The sequence below is a fragment of the Atractosteus spatula genome, chromosome 14 (genome assembly GCF_055471065.1).
Source record: "Atractosteus spatula isolate fAtrSpa1 chromosome 14, fAtrSpa1.hap1, whole genome shotgun sequence".
Classification (NCBI taxonomy): domain Eukaryota; kingdom Metazoa; phylum Chordata; class Actinopteri; order Semionotiformes; family Lepisosteidae; genus Atractosteus; species Atractosteus spatula.
The window spans coordinates 40,844,309-40,861,714 of NC_142719.1; the positions used below are offsets into that span (position 1 = coordinate 40,844,309).

The following is a 17,406-nucleotide window of genomic DNA, read 5'->3' on the forward strand; positions in this document are numbered from 1 at the left end:
CACGAATGCCCGTGTGCATCCCGATCTGCTCAGCTCTGGGTGATGTTAATCACTCCCAGCGTGCTGCAGCGTGTCCTCTCTCCTCTCAGCAAAGCTATGAGGGAGCTTTCCCTGCTCCAACCAGGAAAATTGCAAGGCTTTTCTAATTAACTAATGATCCGCAGGGCGGAATTAATTACCTCTCCGCAAAGCATGGCAGCTCCGCTGTCTGCCCAGTTGGGTGGCTCTTTATTCCAGAAGAGGCTTTATTGAAGAGCACTAATCACCCTCCTCTACCGCACAGCCTGGCAGAGGGAGAGGGAGCACAGCAACGTGCAGGGTCTCAGATTCATTACTCAGTCTTCAAAACCTCAGCAAAGAAAACCAGAGAAAGTCTTTCGGCCTATAAATAACGGACCACCGGCCTGGAGGACTTTGGGGCTTTTGCCCGGGAGTGGGGTGAGGGGAAATAAACACCTCTGTGGACACTCTTTCTTATTAGACCTCCTGATGGCGTAATTCAGACCAGCCCTGCATCACGAGCGTCGAAAAGAGTAGCCAGCCCTGCTGTGAAACTCACACGCTGTCTCGAAACGGCTCGCGGTCCCGTATGGATCTGGGTTCTGCTACCAGCCGGTCCAATAATCGGGTCAGATCGAGAGCCTTTTCTGGACAAGGTGGACAGGTCAGAAAAGATTTGGAGGAGAGGAAACAGCCTGCAGAGCAAGTCATCAGGCAGCAGTGTGTGTGTGGGGGGGAAACTACAACAGCAAAATAAGGGGGCAATCACAGCACTCAGACCTCCACAAGGGATATGGAAAATAAAGGACCTCATGGAAGTAACATGGTGGCACTTTGGCTTAATGATCAGGGTGGCAGGAGTAATATAAAAAGGTCACATATATATATATAGTAGTATAAACGTATTGCACACTTATAAAGGTTTATAAACATGTTTTTATTTGGGGTGTTTATTTGTGTTTTGCATATTTTTCTGCATATTTAGAACTTTCTTAGATTCAAAAACCGAATGAAAGCAGGTATCAAGTCATTTCTGGCCGGGGGTACGTTCTGGGTGGAGTTTGCATGTCCCTCTGTGGTCATGTGAGTTTCTCCGTGTGGTTTCCTCTTGAAGGCACACTGGCTAGTGTGTTCCCTGCAGCGGAGGGGTGCTCCCTCGTTCAGCTACAATGACATGGAGGCAGGACAGCTTTAACCTTTTACTAAACATCATGTCTCAAATATACAAAAGCATTTGCTATATGCTTCGTTAATATTCATCCAATAAAGCTGCTAATGTTTTATTAGATATTCCTAACATGTAACTTCCATTGCATAGATCACCATAGCTTTTTTCAGCAATATTCTGCTTCTAATTGGAGCAATTGAATTACTGTATACAAAATAATCAGTGTATGTATAATAATATGCATGTGTATATATCCGTAAGATGTCTACAGCTGGAAGGCGATGAAGGTTTATTTGAGAGGGAAAGGAACAATTCTGTATATGGAAATGTCCTAGGGCACTCCACGAGCAGATTGCTAGCCGCTGTGCTTGCAGTCCTGTTACACAATGCGCGGGATGCGGTGGCGCACTTGCTTGCAAACACCACACGGGGGCGCCTACGGAAAGGCGTCCTCCACAGGAGGACCTACCTGGAGTTCAGGTGAGTTCAGGTGAGTTCAGCCGCCCGGGGAGCTTTCCTGCGCAGCCTCGTTCTCGCAACTTCCTTATCCGTTACGAAACCGGTTCTTTAACATAATTCCTTCCGTGTCTTAGAGTGGGTTAGATTATATATTTTGACCGCAATAAACTTGCCGTAATGGTTGCAGTGGCTTGTAAGATATCATCGGGAAATAAAGTTCTAACGCTCGCAGTTTTGACCTGGCCTGCACCGTTTCTGAAAACAGGATTTTGAAACCTTATAATTTGTTGTTCTTAGTGACATTATTTGCAAGACACCCTTGTTCCATGTTCAGTGATTAAAATCACTTGCTCAGTAGCGGCCAAAGAGAAAGCAATAAATAAGAAATGCGATACGGATATATACTGTATATATCACAATACCGGGCTAAAGTCTAAATGGAAGAAGGCGTGTCGTGTGTTTGATGTTTGTAAAGCAAGGTGTGTGTTTGCATTCTCTATCAATTGTCACGTATCCTGTTTTTCAGAAACAGTATTCCGGAACTTCCCAGCCTCTGGATTCATTCTATATTGTTATCTGACCGGACAAGTAAAAATAATAAAAACAAACTGGAAACCCAACTGCACTGCTCACTACAGAATCGAAAAACGATCTCGGCGCCCTTGCACTCGGCACTGAGAATGCGGTAGAAGTACTGCACAATGTAATTAATCTCGCCATCGTGAAGGCATTAACTTTATAGATCATTTTCATCTTGTAGACAACGTGAGGAAGCAATTCAAAAGGCAAACAGAAATCGTGGCCACACAGAAGTGTTTTCAAGATCCAAAACCTGAAAACTGAGTTTTTCAGGACTAGGATTGTACTTAAATCAAGAGATATTACATTTTAAGAGGTACAATCTACAGGTATGACTTAATTTAGAACATTGCGTACAATTCTGGTGACCAAAAAACATACTGTTGATCTAGAATCAGTGCAGAGAAGGGAAGCCCGATACCTTCCCAGGTTTTTGAAGAATATTCTTTATAGACCAGCTAAAGGAACTGAATATATTTAGTGTGGAACAGAGACAGAGCACAACAGAACCAACTCCAGCAGGAGAAATCGCCTGAGGCCTTGACAAAGCCAACCCAAGCGTCTTCGGAATCGAGGGAGAAACATACCAGAGTTTACTGAAGAAAACCGCAGGGACGTGTACTGAACACTGTGATCAGGAGGCACTTCTTTACCCAAAGAGTTGTGGGAGTGTGGAACAAGCTGCCGAGTCAGGGTGACAAAAAAAAGTCAATAGCCTGGTTTCTGTCAGGAAACAGCAGGACAAGATCCTTGTGTCAGTTGGCGATTAACTGCCTCGCAGGCCAGATGCACCGAATGGCTGCGCGTCCTTCAGAACCTGACTGTACGTTCTTACCAGTTTCGCCAGGGTGATTGTTCTTTCTGCTGCAGAGGGTTCTGAATTTAGCTGCCCCACAGCTGCCACTCTGTAGCTTGGACTCTGCAGAACACATATTTCTCAATGGAAAACATTCTAGCTAGCTCCAGGCACAGCCAAGGGCTGTCATGGACTGCTCACCGAACGCACACTACCGCTGGGCAAAGCTAGCAAGAAAATCTGATACTGTATTGTTTGCAAACTCCTAGAGACCCTGCTTTCTGTAACTCGAGTTTCCTCTTAGCACACACCATATTTGGCTTGAGATATATCAGGATTGTACAACATGGGCCGAGGACAACATCCCTTTGCTTATTGTCTTAATCTGGGAGGTTTAATTGAATACTGGTGCCATCTTTCTAATGCTTTCTGCAATTGACTTACAGAAGCCTGCGGGATTTTGGGTGCTCACAATGCATGCCAGTGGATTGCATAATTTTGACACCTCCATGTACAGTATGTACTCTGTCTACATGCCCTGCACACTGCAATATCCGATTTCACCGAAATTTTCCCTCAGTGTGGCCATGTGGGTGCCACAGTGGTGCAGTGGTTAACGTCCCTGCCCCTGGGTTCAATTCTGGACCTGGGGCACTGTCTGCATGGAGTTAGTAAGTTCACCTTGTGTTCATGCTGCTTTCCTCCAGGTGCTCTGGTTTCCTCTCACAGACCAAAGACAGACTGGTAGGGTAACTGGCTTCTGGGAAGATTGGCCCTGGTGCGAGCGTGCTGGCATGTATGTGTTTGTGTCTGGTATTTGGTATACCCTGCCTTGCCCCTGTTGCTTGCTGGGATAGGCCCTGACTCCCTCACGCCCCTGAATGGGATGAAGCGATTAGAAATTGAATGGAGGGTGTCGCTGTGCAGCATGCAATCTTTTTATCACTGCTCCTGCACAACATTAAGTAACTTGATAAATTGCATAGATCCAGCTCACAGATGTGGGTATAGCCCTGTATCAAATAAAGCTACAGCAGGCACAGGCAGGTAATTTTACATGCTAGATATCAACTGCCGATCGCTGGGGTGTGGCAGGAGGCTGGTATTATTCACAAAGCCAACTCTGCAATAACCGCGTAGCTATAGTGGTGACTGCACACAGGCTACAACCTGCTCTGCAATACAGGCAAATATTTGGACAAGACTGCGTGCCACAGCCTGAGATTGGGTAGACCTGTCCACCCCCCATCTCCACTATTCACCCACTGCCTCCAGGCCAGTCTAGGGAGTGTGGCTAATCAGGGTTATAAACACTACAGCTGCCAAGTCCCTGGAACACTAGGGCACCTGGATATCAGTCTGATTCCAGGGCATCGATCCGACTCAAGCCTCCTGTGGGCGTCTGTCCGTAATGACACAGTGGCAACTGCCCCACATGAGGGTATTGAGAAGGGGCAGAGATATTCTAATGAAGGACACGCTAGCTGGTTCCCCTGCCTCGGCACCGGCACTCCTTTGTGTGGGCGGAAAGCTCTGTACTCCAGCCTCTTCTCCCCCTCTCCAGGGCTCCGCCTCCCCTGGTGGGAGACGGAGGATTTCCTCCGCTCCGATCCTCTGGACAAGGGCAGAAGAGGCCAGCAGAGCCTCTCCGTTTCGATCCTGCCCTGATGCCCCTCTCCCTCAGGCAAGCTCATCACCCCCCCCCCCCCACTTTTCAAAAAGTAATTGTAATCTGCTGGTGGCAGCTCTGCAAGTCTTCTTTTTATACTTCAGCTTTATTGAGCGACACTTCCAGGAAGTGTGCTGGATCATCATTTTCTTTACTTATTTGCCTTTAATGTGGTTGGTTGTTTTAGCTTTGAACCATTGCAGTTTTAGTTCAAATTTTTTTGTTGGGACTTTGAACCCCTTAGTGGAGGGATGTCAAAAGACAAGTGATGGATTGTTAATCCAGAGCCTGAGGCCCCCTGCTCTTTATTGCCCCTAAGTCTCTTTCACAGATGCTCTAATTAACAGCATGATTGTAACATGTCTTACTTCTAATACTTGCATGACCGTTCTCTTCTTCTGTACATAACTGTTCCTTTAGGGCAACCCTGTGCAACCAAATAGAAGAATCATCCCCATATACGTCTAAACTAATCGCACTTTTCACTGGCAAGATCCCAGCATGCAGATCTCTACGTGCGCAGTGAACCCCTCGGCGAGTATAAATCCACCCCAGCACACGTGCGCAGGGCCCGATCTGAAAGAGCACGAGCCACAGGCCCTGTGGGGAGGTGGCAACGTCTGCTGCCCTCTCCCCAGACAAACCTGCGCTGGAGGGGGACGGGCCCCGCCGCGCTCGCGTAACTAAAGACCAGCACACAGGTGTGACCCACAGAGGGACTGGAAGGCCAATAGAGCCTATGCTATAGGACACCCCCTCGTGGCCTGGCACGGCCATAACCAGCTCTTCCCATTCACCTGCCCGGAGCTGTGGTACGGATCCAGAGTCTCGGCATCGGCTTTCTGGCGAGGTAATCCGGGGGAACGGGAAGGGAACACCGCCGATCGACGGCCGGCATCAGGAAGGACACGGCCCGGGCAAACAAACAGGATGCAAGAAGAAAGAGGAAGTGCCCAGATTTGCATACAAGATATAACAGGGGCGGAGCGGTGGCTCTGTGACTGGAAGGTTGCCGGTTCAAAATCCCGCAGCCGGCAGAGGAATCCTACTCCGTTGGGCCCCTGAGCAAGGCCCTTCACCCCAACTACTCCAGGGGCGCCGTATAAATGGCTGACCCTGCGCTCTGACCCCCAGCTTCTCTCCCTGTCTGTGTGTCTCATGTGAAAAAAAGAGATTCCTGAAGAAACTGTATACGGCCAATAAAGTGATCTTTAGAACAGAAAGCCACAGCTCAGGCGAGTTCCCAGTGAACTCCTGCTTTCAGAGGTGAGGGAATACAGGTTGCCTACATGAGGCAGCAGGGTGACGAAGCCAGAGGCTTCCATCCAGCCCGGCTGCAGTCGATAGCGTCTGCCCGCAGACCGGGCCACGCTGGCGCGTCCGAGTCTCGGATCGCGCCAGGCACCACGGCAGCCCTTGAATTACAGCTTTAATGGAGCGCGTCAGATTATGGCTCTCAGCACACCGCTTCCCAAACCCATTTCTCCCGACCTTCGACCCCTTTCCTGCTGCAGTTGGCTCTAAATAGGCTTTCTCAGGTCGGGAGGCCCCCCGCTCTGGCTCAGCTGCTGGTTGCGGCAGTTCAGACATCCCAGCTGCTGCAGCTCCTGCCTCATGCCAAACGTAGAGCATCAGAGGAATATCGGGTGTCCTTAATTCACAATTCCAGGATGAATAATGTATTTGCAGCATTGCGTACACGCTCTATACGAGACAGAGTGCTTTGCCCTCGTTGATGTCGTGTGGAGACTGTCTAAATAGTTCTCCATCAGCCGGTATCAAGTTTACAGCAGGCACAGCAGCAACAGAAAAATACTGGAATATTTTAACGATGATCAAAGGAAAACTGCCAGGCCTTTGCAAAACTGGCATTACAGATTCCAGAAAGATGAAAGCCCCTTCGTCCCAGGGGACTTGCTTCACTTGTATTGCCTGGGGGAGCTGTGGGCTCCGTTGGCTGTAGCAGCCTGTACTACTGTGCATCAGTCCCACTGAGGGCCAATACCCAGACACACCCATTGCCCCTCCATTGTCTGAGGAAGCAGGCCCCTACCATTAGAGCCGATCGCACTGGAATCGCTGCCGCTAGGTAACCACTGTTAGCTGTGCCTGCCGTTCATGTACCCACTGCGACCTGTGGGCTGCCCATCAGGATCACGCCTGTGTGGGCTGCACGAGCTGCACAACAGAGTGCCTAGTGGATTGTAGGCAGGAGACGATAAAGGGGAAAAAGAACCAATTATGTGGTTAAAGCAAAATGGCGTTTGGGGGGGGGGGGGGGGGGGAAATTCCGGCCTGAAGGATTACGTTCAGGAACTCGATTCTAACGTCCCCTTCCAAACCTTCCAGACACCATCCAAGCTTTGGTTAAAAAAAAAAAACCTACAAGCATCCCACCGCTGAACAGGCGTCAAAGCCTTCAGCCGAAGGAGCTCTGCAACCTAAGCACGCCCCCAGGAGAGCTCAATCCACAGGTATTCGCGATCAAGTAACAAGACAAAACAAAAAAAAAAAACACATTCATGGCAGTACTTGTCCTACACATTGTCATTTTGACAAACCCGTTAATACCACATGACCAAACGGAAATACTATGATTAGATGTCGTCCTTGATTACACCCGTCTCTGTACCGACTCAGAGCCTGATCACGCCGGAACCAGTGCCACAAAATAACAAGAATCAAACGTGATCTAGCCCGTCTGATACAAGTCTAGAAGAGCTGAACCTTTTTAGCCTTGAACAGAAACCTTGCTTCCCTGTTAATGAACAGGGAAACACAAACTGGAGGAAACAATTTGAATGTAAGGGAAAGTACATTTAAAAGAGAACTCGAGGAATTTCAGACCAAAGGCTGTGGGAATCTGAAACTAGTTACCCAGCCATGTCATTGAAGCTGAAAACCTCTGTTGTGCTATACTAGGCAACTCTTATCTCACGAGACATCAATAATAGGTGAGATCCAGGTGAGATTCTTCTTTTATTAATAGGAAACACGAGGTTTTTAAAATACAAACACTCAAGATTGGCTAGAGAAGCTCTCGAGACGCACACAGCCCCCGACCGTTAATGATGTTCACCAAAAGGAAAATGCGACAGGGACTGTGGCGAGGAAGCGCAAGAGCCTGGACATCATTTGAAACTGTGCAAACACACAGGATCCCTTTAGCATTCTAATTGGAGCGCTTATTAGAATACCCTGCAGCAGAGCTCTCGAGTTCGGTTGCCAGGCTTCGGGCTCAGCTGGTGTGACAGGAGAAGAGGGCTGACTCATCCATCTCAGAAACGCAGTGTGGGCCGAGAGGACAAAACAGGTGATTGATGCCCCACTGCTGTCACATCAACAGAACGGCTGTTGCTATTGTTAGTCAAACCTTTTTATTAATAAACAAGGCCAATCTCATTGTTGCCGTAAGTACAAAACTAAAACCCAACTACAGCAGCATCCATAAGCTTTAGTAGAATAATGTCTAAGCCATTTTTGTACTGCAAGCAAATTAAGGTTCCCATCCAATTCAAACTGAAACTGTTACTTTGAAACGCAGGACATTGGTTTAATATTCAGGTTGCCCTTCTGGACAATCTCTCCCAAGACCCCAAAATCTTAAAAGTTATGCTTTTATCCATGAACACATCTTTTGTCCCAGGAGTTTCAGCTTCCAGGTTTGGAGAATGAATCCTCTGGTAAAACCTTTTTAGACCGCAAACATAAATGGGATACCCGTTATTGCACCTCGACATACTAACAAAAAACAGCTAACTCTCTAGGGAGATGCTCTGCGCACGTAAATGGTTTTTCCTTGCTTCAGACTAGAGTGACGCCACTATAACAATGAGTTTATCACCATGGCCAGCTTATATAACAGAAAAGGAAGTAACTTCCAGCCCAACACAAAGGATCATTCTGAATAAAAATCCTTGGGACATGAAAATGCCTATGGGCCAGTAGTGGTGCCAAATCAACCAGGAAAAGGTTTTACACTCCATTTCAGTGTTCGACTTGCACCTTTCTGCCATCTCCTCTACGTTTATGTAGGGGTGCATTTTAGAAAACAGTAGTGTTTTCCTCTTTTGTCACTTAGTTTAAACTACCCCAACGCAAATCATTCCCAGCTGTTGAAAACCAGCCCCTCAAGGTTAGCAACGAGACCTTTAGTCTTTAAATTTCACGTGGAGAGCCTGTCTGGTGAAGAAAGGATGTGTAAAGCACAGGAAAAAAAAACTAAACCTTGAGGGGCTGATGCCAAACATCCTTGTGGAAAAGGACTGGGTGGTACATGTATAAACTTCTGTAAGCTGAACTGCAATTTCTGAAACAGGTAAGAAAGGTCAGAAACGAAGCAATCAATCCAATTTAAAATCTGGACATTCAACCCTTGCAATCCCATCAGCATCACAAAAGTATATAACTGCTTGAGCTATATAAAAGGCATGCACTGTTCCCACAAATAAAACACTCGCCACATTTTTCTTTTAATCTGTTGTATGCGACTGCACAGTAATTAGATGCATACATTGTTATAGGACTTCATATGGGGGTTGTCCAAGGAAATGGAGTCCAGCACAGAGGTGGCCTTGTTCCCGAACTCCAGGCATTTAACACGGACGCTGCAAAAAACACGAAAGGCTCATGATGCTTTCAAACAAGATGGTGGGATTGGTTTTCGAGAGAGAAACGAGATGTGTAAGAAATGAAAGCCATGAAAGATAAAATAAAAGGAACAATGCAAAACAATATCAAGTGTTCAACAGTAAAGGTTCCCACCCAGTCCATGAACCAGACTTTCCAAGGTAAAGTGGGATTTAAGATAAGAAGGCAGAAGTTTTTAATTACACAGTACACTGGAACAGCGGTTCTGACAAGTAAATTTAATTTATTCTGACATGCTAAAAGGGAATAAATTACACTGTTATAGAATTCCAGCAGTAAAATATCTTAGGCTGGGTCAGAGGAGTAATAAGGGAGAAGGACAGCCAGCTAACAAGTTACTGGTGTGAATCTGTTGTGGCTAAAGGCTGAGATTAACCTTTGCTTTCTTCACAAGACTCAGAAGTAAAGAGAAAAGAAAACCCTCCAACAATGTTTTTTTCCAAATTAATAAAAAAAACTAACAGAAAAAAGGCGCTACTCTAACCCAGCAGCGCAATATTTCACGGTCGCAGAGAGAAAGTCCCAGAGATATTTTACAAGAGGATCTGCTCCACCGCAGGAAAAACCAACAGAAACAACCCTTTCCTCAAAACGATAAAAATAAAAAAAGGGAAAAGATACATCTCTATAAAACTGAAAAAAAATTACCTTTACTGATTTAAAAAAAATGTATATATATATAAAAAAAGAATAGCATGATACCAGGTGAGTGGGGCGAAAATACTTTGTACATGTTCTTGTCTCACAGAACACTGAGGCCATCACAGCAATAAAATCGACTCTAACAGATGGTGTTTACTTCTTTCAATTAACATGTTGACATGTCCAAACAGAAAACCCCAGATCAATGAGTACAATTATGTTACTTGAGCAATTTACTGTACATACAGGTTTAGTTAAGAAGTGATGCCTAATCTGTAATGAATATGCCTGTTTTATTTTTTCAACTGTTTACCAAGTACAATACAGTTAATGCAGCGTTCTAAAGAGAAACCTAGTAGTCACTAGAATTTTTTTAAATCTTCACATTAGCTTTTTTTTTCTAGCACGTATCAGCAGGCAGAGTCTGATTTTACCATTTTTTTTTAAAAAAAAAAGGTGCCCCGATGTTTGCTAAGTAATCTCTGAACAATGAATTCGATAACGAGGATGCGAACTGATGCTGGAAGGTTCACATCTTTTCATTTCTCTTGAGGTCAAGAACAAAAAGGGAAGAAAAAAAAAGGTGCATTTAAAATCTATGACATCCTGCTGTGAGGCCTGACTCCTCGGAACGCGCCTCCCAGCGGAGCCGTGCCGGAACGGGACAGGGGGACGAGCTTCTCCGATGGGAGACGAAGAAGAGGGGCGGGACAAGCTCAAGCAGTTCGAGTCTGGAGAGAGAACTCAGGGAAAAATTGGCATGTGCACAATTATATTCCTCTGTGAGCCAACCACTTACACAGTTTTCAGCTTGAAGAAAGAAACAGGGAGAGACACCCAAGTCTTCTGGAACAGGACAATAGAAAAGGCTACAGCTTCAAGGCTCCATACATAGCCTGTTCAGTGTGTATATAGTATATACAAACCTATATATAGATAGATGCCTGCGCATATTATCTATATATACCGATTACATATATAATATATGAAACGAAAGTCCTTAAACAGCAAAAAATGGTTGCCCACAATGCCTGGCAGGTTCTTGTGAATTAAAATCCTAGATGCCGGGGAGTGATTAGAAGGCAAATCCTGCTACGACCATTCTGCTCTGCTTCATTACATCACCTTAATGCTTAGAAACCTGCAAGAGAAAAACAGAAAGGGGGGAGGGGATTAGGTCAAGACTTTGTGTCAGGGTGAACGAGCAGAGTGTTACAACACGGCACAACACATAGTAAAAACTCTGCCAAGGCCGCAGCTCTTTCTGCAACAAAAAGGTTGTCTTTATAGGACACATCACTTAAAAACAAGAGAATGAGATTAGATCCTGCAGAGAGGTCATGAGATTTCATTAAACATTTATATCTAGCTATAGTTAGAACTCCTTAAAACGACCTAATTTCACATTCTATTTGAAGCAAGGTGGAAAGGCTCGTCAAAACTCAAAACGTCAAAGAATGTAAGAAAATGTAGTAGGCAGATTAAATAAACCCAGTAATACACCATCAATAATGATCCAGAAAAAATAGCACTGAATGTATGAAAGTCCAACTCAAGTTCAACCTAATTAAAGTAGTTACACTGGACGCACCAGTGCAACATCGTGACCTCATTTCTCAATCAGGGTGTCTTACTAAAACCGTAAACCACTACTGGAGAGAGGTAGTCCTCTGTTGAACCAATGTCCTTCCTCTCTAGTCAAGATCAAACAATGAAGATGATGAAAATGCAGCATGTTAACCTTGTTAAAAGCGTCACTACAAATCATTTACGAGTCTTCACGAAGTAAGCGATCACTGGGCAAAAGTGATTTATTCCGGATTACATAGAAATATGGGACGTTTAAGACTTTAGGCCCAAGCTCAGAAATGGAATTTATGCAACATGTCAATTCAGGAGCAAAACTGTAGAACTCGGGACCCCCACGGTTTCATGGGTCAGGGGAGGAGTCGCACTACAGTCCGAGGCGCGTGCCTGGCATACCTATCCGAAACAGCTGTCTTTTCAGGAATTTGCACCAGAAACAAAAGGGACCTGAAGGATCTAGCCAACGGCTTTGCAGCAGCTCATACTCCAGCACTGAAGCATACCTCATACCAAACAGATTTCGGAAGCAGAATCTTTACAGCCCGTGACGCAGAAGACAACGATGATGTTTTTGCTTCTGCTCCCACTGTCCCACACAGAGACGGCCCCAAGCCCAAATGGCTTTGACAATGGCTACGCAGTGACAAGGGCTGCAACACAGACCTGAGCATCCACTTTCCTGAAAGTACATTCCCGACAGCAACCAAATCTTCTATTTCACACGAAACTATTTACACTTTCAAAGCACGTAATAAGGTCGGTAAATTAATGGGTGTTCTAATCAACAGGGCAGAAACGCAAGTGAATGGAAAGGCCCCAGGCTCTTCCAGAGCCAGCCCATAACTCATTAGCGGTAATACAGTAACGGGCAGACTGTTTACAGACTGAAGTTACAATCCAATTCATGCTAGAGAAAAACTGCAAAACAGAATTATCTAAACAATTCCCTGAATAAAAAGACTGTTTTAAGAGATAAGGTTTAAGAAACCAGTAATTTAACTCCCCTTCAAGACACAGGAGGAAAGACACTAGTGGCTTCTTGAATCCTCACCCAGTAATGTTACAGCACAAGCCTGCACATGAACACACCAGCGCTGTGAAGATTTCACTGTGGTGCTTAGTGTGTGAATTTTGACAGGCTCTTCTGGCTCCCATTCCTCTGACTCAGACCCAAGCAAGACAGCTCAGCTCAGGCTTCAGAGAACAGTTTGATCTGGCTGCAGGCAAAGTGAGGCTACGGATTGAAGCCTCTGAACACTTCAAGCACACTGTAGTGGTCTGTGAGATGGGAGAAAGAAATCCAGGCGGAGTACACACTGATTGCTAGAGAGCTTGTTTGACACTGCTTCGGTTTTAAGCGGCAACATACGTCTTCTAATATCCACCCCAAAAACAACTAACATTTGTATAGGTCTTGAGATGCAATGAAATTCTGAAAAACCTGGAATTCAGCACTGGATATAAAATTCCAAATCCTAAGGTACTTCATTCCCACATTTCACTATTTTTGTCAGCCTACCTGGAAACTGTTTTAAAAGCTCAGCAAAGTCAAAATTTTCAAATAAAATTCAATATAGGTGATACTGACCATCAATTTCCAAAACCAAATTAGATTTTCAAAAACCTAACCTTGTATAGTTAGAAACAGCAATTTGACTGCCTCTGCTGTTTTATAAGTATTGTAATTAGATAATGGAATGCCCTCATGTTTATAGAAAATAAATTAATCGTTGCCTAAGGCATGGAAAGTTTCATTGTGCCAAATAATCTCAAAGGTCCTTAACTCCTTTGAAAATGACCTCTGTTTCAATTATGAGATGGAGACTGAAATTAATTAAGGAAAGAGAGTAAGCAATTTCTCCATTTTCTATAAGCAAAGGTGACAGTGCAAGCATTCTCAAGAAACGGTCTCAAATCACTGAAGAGTACAGATATAACACACTAAGTTTTAAATCTCAACCTGGCATTTAAAAAGCTGGTCTGGGTTAAAGCTTCAGTTCAGGTTAAGGAGATTTCAGGATTAAGAATTTATAGGCCTCTAAACACTAACACTGGAAAGGATCCTGGATTAGCAATAAAATAAACTGGACCCTGATAGGAGCAATTAAAAACACTGCACCATCAACTCTATTCATATTTGGAGTATACAAGATGACCCTTAAATTCACTCCAATGTACTTTCACCAGAACAGAGAGAGTTCTTCCAATTTCATGTCTCGGTATCGGCTCATTAGATTGAGGAAGCTAGATAAAACAAACTGTGCAAGGCCAGCTTTCTGAAATTTACCTGAACATGGTCTTCTGAGGTCCTGTTCTTTAAGGCCAACCAATGGTCATCACAGTAATTGAAGGTTTACACGTTTATGAGTAGCAGTTTGCACTGCTTCAGAAAACTAGCAAACACGCAAAGTTTCTCTACATTAAAGCTGTTGATAAAGTATTACAAAAGGTAATACAATCAAACCTTTAAACCAAATGAACTGAGTGAATCTTCAGAAATCTAGTGCAATCCAACAAATGCTTGGTGTAAGATCAGCTGACCACAAAGTTAAACGGCCATGTGGTAATGCACTCAGACTGAAATTATTCACTCTGAACAAATTTCATTTAATACTTCTTCATTGTGTAACTACGCAAGAAGGCTGTAATACAAAGCCACATTAACAATGTTGGTATTGTTACAAACCTACTGTAGTGGAGAAGCCAAGATGGTATCCAGGAAACCAGCAATACCTTCCAAACAAAGTCCTTTCAAGCTCCAATACTCTAGAGCTTTGCCATTTAAAATTCCTGGCTAAAGAGCTTCGCTTTACAGGCATGGAGGGGTTGTTAGTTTAAATGGGTCAATACGCCTATAACAACTAGGAAAGGGTGCAGTGAAACCCAGCTTGTTTTTAAGAAACATGAAATGATTTTCAATTAAAGTCAGAGTCCTAAAAAAAAACATGAAACCAAGGTTTGGGGGAGAGGGTGTGGAAGGACATAGGTGTCAAATTCTAATTTGACCTTGCGTGTTATAAAAAAATCTCACATCAGCAAAACATTGTCAAACTCGTCAAGTTCAAAACTGGCAATTTGCTCAGCTTTGTGGACAAAAGCCTTCGAGAGAGGTTCCAATAACGGGTAGCAACATTGGAAAAACAACTCAAGGACAGCACAGATGAAGGGTTAGTCCACTGCTACATCAGCAGTTCTGTTTGTGGTATAATTTTTGTATTGTTTATTGCCTTTAACAGGAGAAGTGCAATGAATTATCAGCAGTATAAAGAAGTGTCCTTTCTCCTGTGATACTGTAATGTCTTTCAAAGCTTTAAGGAAAACTTTGCAAAATGCAGACTGCACTGACATCAGCAGAATGGAGAAATCTTTTTCGCTAGCTTGGGACATTTTCCAAAATTTCATCAAGTATCACCAGGAAATGCTGCAGGCAGCTTGCCAGTGAAATGAGCTAAATGTACTTTGTATCTATACAAGGAAGCTGTACAGAAACATACTGGCAGGGTAACTGGAACAAGGTAAAAACATCAGATACTTTCACACACATGAAAATGGGCTTTCGTACATTTCTTCTGTAGAAGAAATCTCAATCTGTTCGAGAAGAATGGCACAAAAACAAAACCTAAATGCAGACAAATGTAAAGAGTCCGACAACCATTAAAAATCACTCAGAAACTACTACAATGTAATCTAAACTAGTTCAGGCAGGTTGGATAAACACCAGTTCAGAAATGTAGGTATCTGGTTAAGCACTGAGGACCTCTCCTTAAACACATGCTGTTTTATTAGAACTGACAGTAACAGAATTTCAGATCGAAGGAGCCATCTATGCATCAGCTTTTCATGCAAAACCTCAATTAGGGCATCAAATTTTCTGCAGCGCAGAAAGGGCTGCGATGAGAATAGCCCACCCAAACACTCAGCACAATCCCAATAAACAACCTCACCATGCGTGCAGTATTACACACAAGGCTCCTAAGGGGGGGGGGGGGGTCGACCTGCGCTTAAAGCCAGGAAGAACGCAAAGAAGGGGGGGCATGTGCGCCAGCACACACACTCGCCTGCTCAAATGACTTAAACCCAACAAGGTCGTTTCCATGGGGAGGACTGATCAAACATTTGGCCCTTCACATGGTGTCTTTCACACTGTAGCAGTGAGCCTACAACAAAGCTGCACAGACATCACTGGCTCAAAGATTTATAGCTCACAGAAAAAAACAAGCCACGCTGCAATCTGGGGATTAAATATATGACAAGCAGGATTGTTTTCACGAAACCGGCTCACCCTGCAGGAAGCGTATTGATAATCGGACAGTAAGATGCAAAGGCGTGGCAGATATATATTGGATCACCACCCTCCACCTTTGACCAAGCAAGCATTTCTTTTAAAGCAGTATTTAATGAGGCTTCGACTGCAGTATTGAGAGCCACTTCAGTATGGGGAATCTGACAAAGAAAAATTAAGATCATTAATCCGGAAAACCAACCAAAAACTGTGGGATAAGGCGGATCATTTTTTTAACTGCAACATCACTCCTTGCTGATTCACCAGTATCTTGGCAGACAGATCTCTTCTTCCCAGCTGTGAAGGAAATATTAATAAGGAATCAAAAAGAAAATGTTTAAAGTGGAATTAGAGGGCAATTATCAGAAATTGTACTTCTGTTACAATTAATTAACCAATATATTATAAAGCACAAGCCAGAAATGCCAGTGTTAGTAATAGGTTAGAATCTCACTCCCATGTTCATCCATTAACATCTTATTATCAGACATGCATCTGTATGCCAATCAAAACTAACAAGTGTTAGGTCCAGGAACGATTATTGAATAAATTCTCTATCAATGTTATCCCATTTGGAAAGCGGTTAATTCAAGGAAGGGATAATTTAATTTTTTTTATGTCCAAAAACAAATATAAAGCAACCCCTTTGTCCCAAAGAAGAAGAAAGACATTTTGGTTCAAAGTTAGTAGTCAAATTTTCCAAGGACGTCTTTGCATCTGCAAGACAGACCAACTGAATGTTTGGGTGTCTCCTTGATCTAACACCGTTTTTCATTGATCTACTAAAAAAAATGAATTTGGGGTACAGAAAGTGTTCCAAATCCAGTTTTTTTAACCCTTTGCTTTGAAAGCAATTGGCGTCTCTGTTACTGCACTCAAAACGTCGCTTGGCTCTTTGCTACTAACCTTTCATGTTACTCTTGGGTTTGTCAGTTTGCTTGCCTGTGGGGGTTTGTGCCTGCTGCCCCTGCCCCCCCGAGGAGGCTGCCTGTTGGGCGGCTTTCTGCTTCAGCATGGTCCAGTCGAATGTGTAGTCATACTGGTGATTCAGGGTCCTGCCAGAGAGACCAGCACAGATTAGCGCCCAGAGGGGCTCAACAGGCACTCTCCCAACAGCCTAGGCCAATTCCTGCAAGCAGCACACTTTGAGTCCCATCACGTCAAAGCACGCATTACAGTGAGGCTGTTCAGATTTAACATTGTTAAAGGAACCAGAGAGAAATCTGATCCTGGCTATTGGTCTGGTGAGGTTGCGAAAAACTCAGCTTTAATTTAGAATCACTTGAGATGAAAAGGGAAAACCTGAGTGGTGTTGATGCAACCATTCAATGTACAATAAGATTGAACATTTTCACAACGGCAATGGGAGGAAAACTCCCGGGAAATGAGAATAAGACTCCCAAAGCATACCTGCCATCACAATTGCCAGTGGCCAGAGATTTCTTACAGACCTGAGAGCATTTTCAAATAAATCTCATACATTGTCAAAATGCTACTACATGGCCATCTCGTAAATCCATATTTTATATACACATCATATTTAATGTAGCATTATGTAAGCCATTTTTGTCTTC

General features: G+C 44.1%; 1 protein-coding gene and 1 long non-coding RNA gene across 5 annotated transcripts in view; both read right to left on the reverse strand.

Moving 5' to 3' along the window:
- Positions 1-919: 919 nt before the first annotated feature.
- LOC148821354 (uncharacterized) lies at positions 920-9,278 on the reverse strand. The gene is made up of 2 exons (XR_016094163.1): positions 9,185-9,278; positions 920-1,164 (listed from the first exon to the last, which is right to left on the reverse strand). It is a non-coding gene; the product is annotated as an uncharacterized LOC148821354 (long non-coding RNA).
- Positions 9,279-9,522: 244 nt separating this feature from the next.
- Positions 9,523-17,406, reverse strand: part of csnk1a1 (casein kinase 1, alpha 1) — a 33,690-nt gene continuing 25,806 nt past the window's right edge. For 2 of the 4 annotated variants that reach the window (XM_088933471.1, XM_088933469.1), the window contains 2 exons: positions 16,775-16,887; positions 9,523-11,104 (listed from right to left, as the gene is read on the reverse strand). In XM_088933471.1, coding sequence (XP_088789597.1) covers positions 11,097-11,104; positions 16,775-16,887 — 121 coding nt within the window. In that variant the 3' untranslated portion in view covers positions 9,523-11,096. Of the gene's footprint in view, positions 11,105-16,738; positions 16,888-17,406 lie in introns of all 4 variants that reach the window. The other 2 variants (XM_088933470.1, XM_088933468.1) reach the window with 1 other exon arrangement.